General features: G+C 45.3%; 1 protein-coding gene across 4 annotated transcripts in view; it reads right to left on the bottom strand.

Moving 5' to 3' along the window:
• The window catches only part of LOC119431551 (uncharacterized), a 94,005-nt gene that overhangs the window by 77,448 nt on the left and 4,118 nt on the right, over positions 1 to 12,439 (bottom strand). For 2 of the 4 annotated variants that reach the window (XM_049670371.1, XM_049670375.1), the window contains exon 1: positions 3,956 to 4,027. The exons of 1 other annotated variant lie outside the window; for it this stretch is intronic. In XM_049670371.1, coding sequence (XP_049526328.1) covers positions 3,956 to 4,012 — 57 coding nt within the window. In that variant the 5' untranslated portion in view covers positions 4,013 to 4,027. Of the gene's footprint in view, positions 1 to 3,955; positions 4,076 to 12,439 lie in introns of those variants that run through there. One more of the 4 variants, XM_037699034.2, reaches the window with a different exon arrangement.

Genomic DNA, 12,439 nt, shown 5'->3' with positions numbered 1-12,439 from the left:
TTACGCATTAGGGATGGAAACATCGCATCTTGCATGCAGAGGCCATAAATACCGAAGGCGTGCTTGAAAGTGTTTTGAAAGTGTTTCAGCAAACACTTTCAAAAATTTTTTTAAAAGGTTGCCTGTGGCAGATAGCACAATTCTATAGTTCATGAGCTGGTCTACTCGAAGAGGTGGACATTACTTGCACAAAAAGTTGAAATGCATAATCGACTAATTAAAAAATCACCAATTAGATTTTTAACATATTAACTTATGGCCCGTAGTGCAATTTACAAATTCTAGCCGTGGAATTCGCAAGGTGGATGCACTAGGAACTAATTCTCAGGATGGCACCAGTTTCGAGATATTAATTCCCGAACATTGCGGAGTAATGCATTGGCGTTTCAGTTACTTTTGCGCTTACCTGCCGTGGTTGTTTAGTGGCTATGGTGTTGGATTGCTAAGCATGAGGTCGCGGGATCAAATCACGGCCACGGCGGCTGCATTTCGATGGGTCACACTTGTATGATAGAACACCCGTACACTTAGATTTAGGTGCACGTTAAAGAACCCCAGGTGGTCTAAATTATTCGAGTCCTCCACTACGGCGTGCCTCATAATCAGATCGTGGTTTTGGCGCATAAAATCTCATAATTTGTTCTTCTATACTTGTATTTCATATGTACTTTGATGAATAAAACGACTTTTTGTTGAGAAAGTGACTGGCACGCTAATGTATTTCTCCGCAAAGTTAGAGAAATACTATCTCTACACTGGTGTCAGCCTGATATTTAGTTCAAAGTGGATCCGCACTCCACGGCTAGAATTTGTATATTGCAACATGGGCCATAAGGCATAAGGCCATGGGTCATAAGCTAAAAACTTAATTGGCTAATTTTGTTAATTAGTCGATTATGCATTTAATTTTTTTTGTGCAAGTAATGCCCGCCTCTTCGGGTAGACGAGCTCATGAGCTAGAATTGTACTATCTGCCACAGGGCACCTTTAAAAATTTTGGAAACTGTTCGCTGAAACACCATATATATATATATATATATATATATATATATATATATATATATAGAATTTACTCAGTAACCGAAATGATGCCAAGCCAGATTCACTCGAAATCAGAATAAATAGAAGTCAAGCGCAGCATCGCTTATATTCGGACTCAAAATACTAAAAAAATAAAAAAAAAGAGTGCAGTTTGGCCGGGATGGCGAAGCCGTATTAGCAGAAGTAGAAGACAATTACACGACGGAAGATCCTTACTTTGTAAATCCGTGTAAGGATCGCATCAGTGTAAGGGACGCACCCATAACTTGACAGCAAAAAAGAAAAAAAAGAAAAAAAAAAGATATCCAACCCAGATGCAATCGCGTTCCATGCGCTGATTCTCATCGGGCTCAAGAGCGAATCGTCGCGCGCAGCGTACTTTCGCGCGTCGCTACTGGATGTCGAGAGTAGGCGATCGCGGAGGTTTACGGCGGATTTGATACTCGTAGTTGGAAAAATGAGGTCAAATGGCCCGGTCCCATGAAAGGCTCATCAATATCGCGACAGAAAAGTGTGGCCCTTACACGAGTCTATAGGTTAGTTATAGTGGCCATATAAATTGTAGTAAACATTCACATAAAATTAAAATAGTAAGCATAGCGGACATAGTGGACATAGTAAGCACGGGCCATGCAAACCTGTAAATACCTCACTGGATGACCTCGAGCACTCGCTTTCACTCGTTCGTACAGCCGCGCGATTCACCGCAACTCTGAAAATTAGATTCATCATTATTATCTGCCTATTTTTATGCCCACTACTGACGGCCTCTGTGAGTGTTCTGCGATGACCTCTGTCTCCTAACTCTGCAACACTATAGGGCGCAGAAAGACAGCCCGGCAAGGAAGACAGCGGGCATGAAGTTAGCAGCCATCCCTGGTCGCCCTTTATCATTGCACCCACCAATGATTGAAACAATTAGATATGGCACGCGGGCCCCATAGGCGTCAGCCGCGCCCAGTCATTCACAGCTACGGCAGGGCTAGAGGAGAAGACGCGTGCTCTCCTTCCCATTCGCATTTGATTACGTGACCTACAACTAACCCGAATATTGAGCGCGTGGGAAATAATGCCATCAAACCACCGTGCTTTTCGGCTCACTGTTACGTGCTTTTTCCCGCACCCACAGGTCGCTCATGTATATGGCTTTTGGATTTAATGCGGAACATCACGGCGACGACAACCGCAATAATTTTCCTGGAGTGTCGATATAATTGCATTCGCCATAAAGCTAGAAATCAAAAATTGTTAGCAGAGGGTATATATATATATATATATATATATATATATATATATATATATATATATATATATATATGGGTACGTTTCGGAAAGCTGGTCGGGCCCCCCCCCCCCCCGGAAAAATGAAAACTTTCCGCCTATGCCTAAAGGAATCATTGGCATTACTGTAAAAAGAAAACAGCGTGCATTCAAATGGTGACACGTGTCTACCGTAAGCATTACATATGGACACGATTTTTCTGGCTGTCAACATCCACATATGCTGGTGAACGAACGCGTTGTGATTTTCGACGTAGTTTCAATGCCACTGACGCAACTTGCCATTGAGGTGTCAAACTCGTTGAGGTGCACATGGGTTCTGACATTGGGTCGAGATGCCAAGGCATGTACCACGCATCAATTACGTCGTGTACAGCTTACAAAGCAACATCCCAGACAACGCAAAAGCATCCTTAGTAAGTATCTGGGATGTCGGCATCAGGCCATTCGTACATCCCAAGGAGGTCCTGTACTAATCCTAAAAGGCTCCTGATCAAGTCCCAAGTTGATAATATGAACACACCAGGTACATAATTGGAGAACCATTTTAGGATGATGTCAGGACGTGTCCCAAGGATTTACGGTTTGAAACTGCAGTTAGAGGACAGTTCATTATTTACAAGTTGGGTTGATACCTGCATGATGCAACCTGGATATGAGAATTAGCCCATATTGTAGGGTTCCGTTTTGATGTTTGTGCGCTTTCATGTGCTCTGAAATCTCCGAAATTGTGTGTCTGTTTCTTTCCGCCATTAAAAAACATTTCCGTATCAAGCGAACAACGTGAGGTGCAGCACAGCATATGCACTTACAATAGCATAGCCGTCGAGATCTGCTCTTGCTACTTGAAGAGAACCGTCCGTGGAAGATGCGCTTTGAACACCACGACCAATAATATTAACGTAATAATAAGAATAATTTTTTTAATAAAACAGTGCACAAATAAACTTTTTTTTTTTTTTTTTGCAGTGGCCCATTTGTATTTCCTTTTTGTTTACACTCAATTTCGTTCGGGCAAGCATGAATCTCATAAATAACACAACTGGAAGCAACGTCCTGGGGATATTCTGCTGCGGATGTTGCTCGGATATATGTCAAGTTAGGTTCATGATAAGCCGACCAGTGGATGTTGTGCTTAAAAATTCATCGTGGGCATGGTGCTGTGAACGTCCTCAGTACGTCCCATAAAAAGCTAGGACGTTCGGATCTTTCCAGGACATCCACGGGATGTCTTGTGTTGTCTGGGATGTCACGACGAAGAGGAATCTAACCTTCAATTACGGAAGAGATGAGGGAGGGTGACGCTTGCGCGGTTAGCATCGTCACCGCATCCGCCAGGGCACGTGACGGAGGCACCGCGCGCCGTCCGTGAACTTGGCATTGGCACCGACTGCACGGCCGCCTGGCTGACTAACATGTCCTCCACGGTGACAGTAGTGTAGTACGTCGGCCCGTTCGCGTCGGCGGCTACAGTACTTCGGCAGGCAAGCTATTGAGTATTGGCAGTTTAGTTTGACGTTGACGCACACGTCTCGCGCTCTCTATAGTTACGGCTGAGTGTCCATCAACACGGCGAGTCGCGCAGCCCCGTCACCCTTTCGCGAGCAGAATTCGGTACCGTTTAACCACTCACGCGGAGGCTCACCGGGTCCGAAGTGTCCATCCTGGCCACACCGGGCTGGTTGCCCATGGCAGGGCGGCTGGATACGTCGCGACTCAGCCGCCGCCGCTTTGCACGCGTCCGAACGCGTCGGTGAACGAAAACCTCAATGCCCGACCCCAAACGGCCCTAAATATAGCGGACGCTATTCACAGCGCCAGCCACATGTCGCAAACCTGCCGCCCTCCTCCCACCCAACCGCGGCCTCCGCAAGCAGTGGGGCGAAGGGGCGCCGCCCCGGATCACGCGCGCGCCCTCCGCGAGTCAAGTTCAGTGGATGCACGGCCAGCAGGCCTCCGTGCCGGCCCTGGGCAGCAGTGGAACAAAACTTGCGCACTGCAAGTCTCGCAGAAAGGCTAAAGCTGAACAATAGGCTACCCTATTGATTTTCTTTATTATTATTACCTATTTATTTGTCCACAGCGGTAGAGAATAGTAATGTGGTTTCAATTTAAATTTATTGATATCATATCCGCTATTACAAGCTAGATTGTTACATGTGCATCTCGATACCTAGCCACAGGTTAGTTGGGACAGGTATTCATTAAATAGATATCAGTATATACAGCCAGGAAAACACAACAAAGACATTCAGAACAATGTGTAAACCTTGTAGAAAACACAAATATAAAATAAACAATTGTACCAAAGTAAATCTGCAGAAACACAGGACTAGCATAAAGAATTACTCAACACTCAAAAACATATTAAGAAAATATGTTATAATAGAAAGACCAAGTGATGCTCGTGAGTGTCCTTCAATACAAAATAGAAATTTGCAGGGCTAGCCGTAAGATGGTCTGAAAACCGTTATTCTAGGTTGGAGGAGACAAGTCGGTCAGTGCTCCCTTGATTAACATCCCAGTTAGCTGTAACATGACTGTTCAATAAAAGTTCATATACCGGTATCAAATTTTATGACGGATGAAAAGCCCAGTAAAGGGACTGCTTTGTAAACTTTGGTCAGGCTGAACAAAAGTGGTCAGCTGCAAGGCTACACTAGTGAATGCAGTACAACAGGGGTGTAAATGAGATGGAATGTTTTGCAGTAGATTTACATTTTGAGGCAGAGAACTGTGCTTTGAGGCAGCTCTATAAGGCTCAACATGAGTTGATGTCTTTCAGAGAACCGCGGAAAAGGACAATAAGATGGGGAAAATGTAACATCTGTTGACACTTGCGCAGCCCTACTGATGAACCAAGAAGCTACCCTAACACAAAATCATATTTCAAGTTAAATAGGAAGCCAACAAGCCACTGGAAAACCGCTGCGTACATCTTTTTAATGCTGCAGATCGGTTAGATTGATCGTTAAATACTTTTTAGCTGAGGTCGTAGCCGTGAATCACACTAAATGATGCCTGTAATTTTCCATCTGGTGCTTGGGTCAGATCTTCGATAATAACAGCCTCTTTTGAGTGCTTGCTGCCTTTTTTCAGTTTCCACGCACATTTATACATTGAAGTAACCGTGCAAGGAATCGAAGGTCATGAGACAGTGTCTGAAAACGTGGGTATGGGGCAACCCTTTGTGCCTTCTTCCACCCCCTCTTGGCTGTCGACTTCATAAACTGTGTCGAGATTGGAAGCTAATAAACATGGCCCAATGGAAACTAAGCGGGACCGGTGCTTCAGGACCGGGAAAATGTAATAAACAACAGAGGGGGTCATGCCGCTAGAAGACACGGACAAGAACGAGAGAACAGGACGAGCGCTCGTCCTGTTCTCTCGTTCTTGTCTGTATCTTCTAGCGCTATGACCCCTCTGATGTATGTAACCAAGTAGCCCAAAAAGCCATACTAATAATAAAGAGGAATGTATCAATGGCATTAATTCTATTTTTTTATATCGCAGAACCGTATACGGGACCACATCTCAGAGGCCATGCTTTTATGTACTGCAAGTACCGGAAGCGATTGTAGGAGCCGGAAATAAAAAGTTGCAGTTTCGCCCGGAAGTCGAAGCATCAATTGCGATAGCAAATTAGTAGAGAGATATACGAATTAAGGATAGCAGTTTTATCAGCTGTATAAACTTGGACACATTTGCTTATTGACTGAATTAACAAGCATGGTGTCAGCGCACACAAGCAAACATGAATAGATCACACTCGATGGCCGCAGACAACTGGTGTCAAAACGCTGCCATGAGCAAGCGCGGCAGCAGCAGCGACGAAGGTTTGTGCGGTCTATCGCTTCAACGGAAACTGAGCGGCGAAAGCACAGCGCATACAAAGGTAGGTTCCGTACGCAGATCGCTTTCAAGATACGGTCCGCGCGACTGCCCGCAGCCGCACAAAGCACAAGTACGAAGTCACTGGCAGAGTAGAAGTCACACCCCCTCCCTCCCGCGCTGCCTTCTGCTTTCCTCCTTTCGCGTACGAGATTGAGTCACCAGCTCCCCTTGTGTCCGGTCGCAAGATACGCAGTTGGTGCCACAGCACAACGTCGCCCCCCCTACCTTCCATGCCCCCACAGCCTTTCGCACAATAGAAGACGTCGTGTTTGCTCTCCGTGAAATCGCGCGTCCCTCGCGTTCTTTCACTCGCACATACAGCATACGGCGCATGGAAACTATTTTATCATCTTTGGACTTTATACGGAACCTCATGCCGACAGCAGAAATACGCTTGGAGTGCCCATATAATTGCTATCGCAATAAAACGAATTGCATGTATTATTTTGTTTTCACATGTGCGTTTTGGCTAGGGTGGAAGTTTCGCCTTGCGCGATTCCTACACTCGGTCAAGATAGGGCGCTGCAGTCGGCGGCGTGGGGACTTGTCAGCTAGAGGCGTTTGAGTGTTCAAGTAAGAAAGCAAGGAATAGATTGACAAAACCAGAGTCATTACATTCATAGGTTACCGTTCTACGTGATGTTTGCAAAGCTCCCTCGTGATAGCGCATCCTAATTATTAAGGCTGTCATAAAACAAAAAAATAAAATTAATTTTTTAAAATACAAAACAAAAATAAAAGAACAGTTCTGCGACATGGTTTTTTGTGCTTCAGTGCAATTCGGCGTACAAATCGTTGCCGGAAAAATTGTCCCTTTTCCATGTGGCGGCATGCAATGAGCAGTTTACGAGTTGACAGGGGGCTATCCTGGGATGTCAGAGCTCTACAGCAGAATTCCGTTGTGTGTGCACTGTAGAGCAGGTTCTACACCAAAATGAAGCTCAACAGGAAGGTTTAATGCTACAGTTCCCATGTGGAGGCAGCAGAAGTGGCCCTGGAACATACATATATGCTGACTACAAAGAGCAATGCATGCAGCGATGCTCGCCTCGTGTGCTATATTGCAGGTAACGTGACAAGAAAGCGGGTTCTCCCATATGTAGGGATGCCAGCGATGTGCCAAGGGACAGACAGTGCAGTAGCGAAAATGCCTGTTGACGTATCCAAGGAATCGGACTTTGGAGGGCTTCTGTAGCTGTCAGTCACTGTACAACTTGATTAATGCTGTAATGCTGTCGAATTAAGCAGGCTAACGTGTGTTTAGCACAATGTGTATGCATTCAAAGATTGTAACCAACTTACATACTACAGGCAGCAGCGTGCCACAAACTGGCTGTCAAGCATTGCACAGAACTAACCTAATTATTTGTTAGATTTTTATTGCGATAGAAATTATATGGACACTCCAGGTGCATTTCTGCCGTCATCATCACTGCTCACCGTATGTGCGAGTGAAAGCTTGCTAGGGTGTGCTGATGATGGTGGCTCAATCTCGCGCATGCAAGGGAGAAAAGCGGGGAGAAAACGCGCCGTCTTCCGTCGCGCACAAGGCACTGGGGAGAGGGGAAGAAGGGCGTTCTACCTTTGCGGCGGCTGCGTATGGTGCAGCCGCGCAGGCTTTATCTTGAAAATGATCTGCAATGGGGACAGAGTGCACCGAGAGCTGATAGCTTCGCTGAGGGTAGCTATATGGGCTTGTTGGTATGGCATCTTCTATTTTGTTGTAGCGCAAGCTGAATGACAGGGACAACAGAAAGGCACACTTGACAAACACACAGCGCTACGTTTAGTTCACATTGAAGCGAACTAAACAGCACCACAAAGGTCAATTTTCTCGCTGCTGCTGCTACGCTGTTTCACTCCAGCGTTTTGACAGCGAGTGTGTGCGGTCATCGAGTGATATGTGTTCATGTTTGCTAGCACGTGCGGGACACCATGCTTGTTAATTTAGTTAGTAAGCGAATATTTTCAAGTTTATATGGCTGCTAAAACTACTATCCTTACTTCGTATAGCTGTCTACTGATTTGCTATCGCAATCATAGCTTCACCTTTTGGGCGAAACTGCCACTTTTTTTTATCACCAGGATTAATTTCTTTTTAAAAAGGCTCAATCAAACAGCAAGTGAAAAAAATAAATAAAGAGGCTGAAGCCTTGTGTAGCTTAAGGCACCATCCGCCACAGTCACGGATATGGTTGCTGATAAAGTTGTACATTATAAGGCCATGAAACAAAGTTCAGTGTCAATTTCTCTACAGCATTGAGCATATATACTGGCTCTGCAACTGCAAGACTTTAGACGCCACTCAAAGAGGTATTGAGAAAAAGAATGCATAAATATACACTATCATTCGCAATAAATGTCAGTGACTGCCACAGTAAGAGTCATTATAATGTCTTGCAAGTTAACGCATGTTAATTTCAGAGCAATGAAATATTGACGAAAGATCCTAGCTCCCACTGGTACAACCTCGGGCTACTCTCCTTAACTACATCGATAAATGACATAAAAATTTGTAGAGATCATTTTGCATTCGTAACCATTGCAAATATTCTTTATCAAAGAATGGTAGCACTATGGTGGATTATTTTGCTAGTGTAAGGTTCGTTCTGATGCCGCGGGTGGAGGTTCTCCAGTGCTATAGGCCGCATATCGTGAAAGGGCAATATTGTTGTTGAATGTTAACATAACTTACACCTGCAAAATGCAAGTAACACACAGTGCAAGTGCAATGGCTGATGCCACGAGCAGTTACTGTGCCCCGCGCCCCCAACGACAGCACCACAGCGGCGGGATCGCGCATCCCAGCAAGCTTGAAGTGGCCGGTTATCACACCTCCATGTTCTAGCCACCCTAGTTTCGGCAGTCAGCGCATGGTGCATGCATGTCTTCATGCCAGTTCTGCAAGCGTCTATGCCTGTATTTGTGCACGTGTGCATCGGTGTGTGTGTGTAACCGTACTGAACCCTCTGCTCTCAGGTACAATGATACATTGAGAATAATTGGAGGATCGTGCCAAGGCCTCTTTAATTGATGTTGTGGAACTGTGTCAAACAACTTTGATGTTAAAGTAATCAAACTTCAATAATTACAGAGAAGCTCTCATAACCTGTGCAAAAGGCAGATTGAGCTATCTCTTTTGCCAGGAACGATGAACTGCAATATATTTCCTACAAAGCAAGAGACCAAGTCAATATGGCCTCACTGGTTAGACATCCTTGATATATTTAGTGCTAGACTGCATTCTCTTAAAAAGGACACTAAAAAGCAGCGATAAATCAGTTGAGACCTTGTTTGCATTTATTGGATGGGAAAATTACGGTTACTGGCAAAGAAAATGAAGGCCGAGGGGTGGTGCTTGTACATCGGTGTGACATCATTAATTTCAAGATATTTTCGTGTGTATGGGCCATTTTTCTACAGATAATGTTACAAAATATTACTAGGGTGAGTCTTTGGTCCCTTTAGAATGCAGTGTAATCCTTGTTCATCAACAGAAATTTAATCTGACCCCAGCAAACACTTAAAACTCGTGGTTTCACGAAGAACTGGTGCAACAACCTTCAAAGTGGCAATGCCATGTGCCTTTCATTGTTTTGTCTCCTTTTTTCTGGCTTGCCATGCCTCCACTCATGTTAAAACTGATCTTTTTAGTATTTCAAAAGCATAATTAGCAATTCAACTGAACTTTATATTCCTCTTTAATGTCTCTTTAATGGTGAGGAGTGAATGCCAGGATTTACACTGGGCATCTGCCACACACCCATAGCTTGCTTCATGAATGGCAGCAATGCAATGGCAAAAGTATCTTGGCATGCAAGAACTCTAACCACAGAGTCACCAGCACAGTGGAAATGCTGGAGCATAACGTCTCATAGTGCACCAATGAGTAAATATTGCCAATGCATAGAGCACACGTGCAAGCGGCCCTCTAGAACCTCAAAATGTGACAAGGTAGTTTAACCATAGCATCTGTCGCACACACCTGTTGCATCGCGAGACATAGGCGATCCTGCGGACTGCCCCCAGCACGATTGGTCAATTTGAACCGTGACGATCAAATTGACCAATCGTGTGCAGCTCGATAGAACGGACCGCCTCCGTTCCATTTTGGAACGCGTACAAGATCGCGCCCCAGGAGCAGCTACTTCCAGTCCGCCTCATGCCAGACCGGCAGGAGGCAAGACCTACACTGCAGCACTCAGCGCTCCTTACAAGGAGGCCATGACCTTTACTAAGCACCCCCAACCACGCTTGCAGCAGCGTGGACAGCAGGCAGGCACAAAGAAGCGGGGCTGCACCAAGCCATGGCTGTCCCTGAAGGAGGCTTCCCAATCCACCAGCTATGAGGAGAACAAGAACCTACGACTCCTCCTCAGGGCGATCACTGACCTGCTGCCACCAGACAACCAGCAGCTGCATTCCATCTGCCTCCAGGCAGGTGGCATGCTCCCCCCCAATACCGTATACACTAGTGTAAGGGCCGCACTTTTTTCCGCGATTTTGATGGGATGCGGCCTTTCCACGGAATTGTGAAATTTTTGTTCAATTTTCGATCCACGTATGGAAAAGCCTACTTAATCGTGCCATGTATACCTAACGATGGGATATCTGGCGTCTAGCTGCGGACATCCTCGCTAGATGTCTTCATTGGTATCGCTGCTCGGGCTTGGCTCGTCGGCGCTGCTTGGGTCATCCGCACGTTCATGTATCCAATCATCCTCAGTGCCGTCCATGGCATTGGAAATCCCGATGACCTGAAAACTCTATACAATAATGTCCGTGGACACCGCACGCCATGCGTTTAAAATCCCGCGAAATGCGCCGTACGCGAGGCGTGACGACACTGCCGTTTGCTGGCGAGATTTTTCTTTTTTTCAAAATTTGGACTGCGAAGTTGGGGGGAGCAGCCCTTACACGAGCGCGGCCCTTAGTCGAGTGTATATGGTAGTCAACATGGCCAGTCCCCACCCACCAGCAGCAGGACATTGCCGCCGATGAACAGACGAGACTCCTGCTGCTTCTTCCTCTCTTCCCTTCCTCTTATCTTTATTTCCAACTTCCCCTTACCCTAACGCTGCGCCATGCTCCCTATTGGGCAGCAAAAATAAGCGTCATTTCCCACAATAAACCACTACTACTATTACCGATCATAAAACAATGGACCTGCTCTGCAACCATGGCACATGAAAAGTGTCAGGGAAAAAAACAAATAAACCTATGATGTCACAGCTAACTAGTTAGATGGGCACCGCATGTATTTCTGGCAGGCACTCTCGCGATACCATGGTGATGATGATGATTTCAGAGGACCGTGAATTCAAAGGAGATCTGAGAATAGCCAGAACACAAGGTATGCAGTTGCCAGTATTGCTAGAAAAGGGTAAGGGTAGTAGGAGATTATTTAATTATTAATCTCAAAGGCCCCAATGGCTATTTAGTCCTCTCCAACAGTAGGCAGCACAGTCACCCAAAGGTGAAACACAATCACTGTAGCATGTGGTAGCTTGTAGAAAATACATCACCTGATGGGCTGGTGACAGGCTATCAGGATGTGAACTGCCCTGTCATTTGCTCGTCATTTGACATAGAGCTTGCAACACAAGCATAACATGAATAATGGCTGTCACACCTCTGGCTTGTACCAGGGCATGCTGCAAAGCAGCAGCAAAAGGCAAAATGCTGTCGCTGTATTTAGTATGCACATGTGTGCACCAAAAAGCGTTCATAAACATCACACTGCAGCAATTTCAAGGCGACTGTAAGAAATTAACATGAATTCTTGCATTGTTGCACACTGAGAGAGAAACATTCTTCAATGGATGCTGGAGATGTCTGCCTGGCCATACGCATAGCATGCTACACCAGATGACAGTACTACGTATGAGCATGTCACTTTAAATGCATTGCCACACAGCAATCCTTTCTTGCACAGAGGTCAGTGAAATTCATAATACACCACAGCAATTTTAGACGTCGTGCTGTTTCTGCCTAATATTCTTCTCTCGAACAGCATGCGAATCCTACAAACAGTGCTCTGGAATGGCATCTATGGCAAGCAATATATTTATTGCAATGCTCGGCATGATGTGCAGATACTTCCAACTAGCCAAACGAACACAAACTATTTACAAATTTATGCAGTTGCCACTCAACCTTCACAACTAAATCCAACATTAAAAATATTTAATAGCAGAAGACTGCACATTCAGATACTTCCAAC

The sequence above is a fragment of the Dermacentor silvarum genome, chromosome 1, assembly GCF_013339745.2.
Source record: "Dermacentor silvarum isolate Dsil-2018 chromosome 1, BIME_Dsil_1.4, whole genome shotgun sequence".
Lineage (NCBI taxonomy): Eukaryota > Metazoa > Arthropoda > Arachnida > Ixodida > Ixodidae > Dermacentor > Dermacentor silvarum.
The sequence above is the reverse complement of the archived record's forward strand: the minus strand, read 5'-3'. Positions and strand labels throughout refer to the sequence as shown.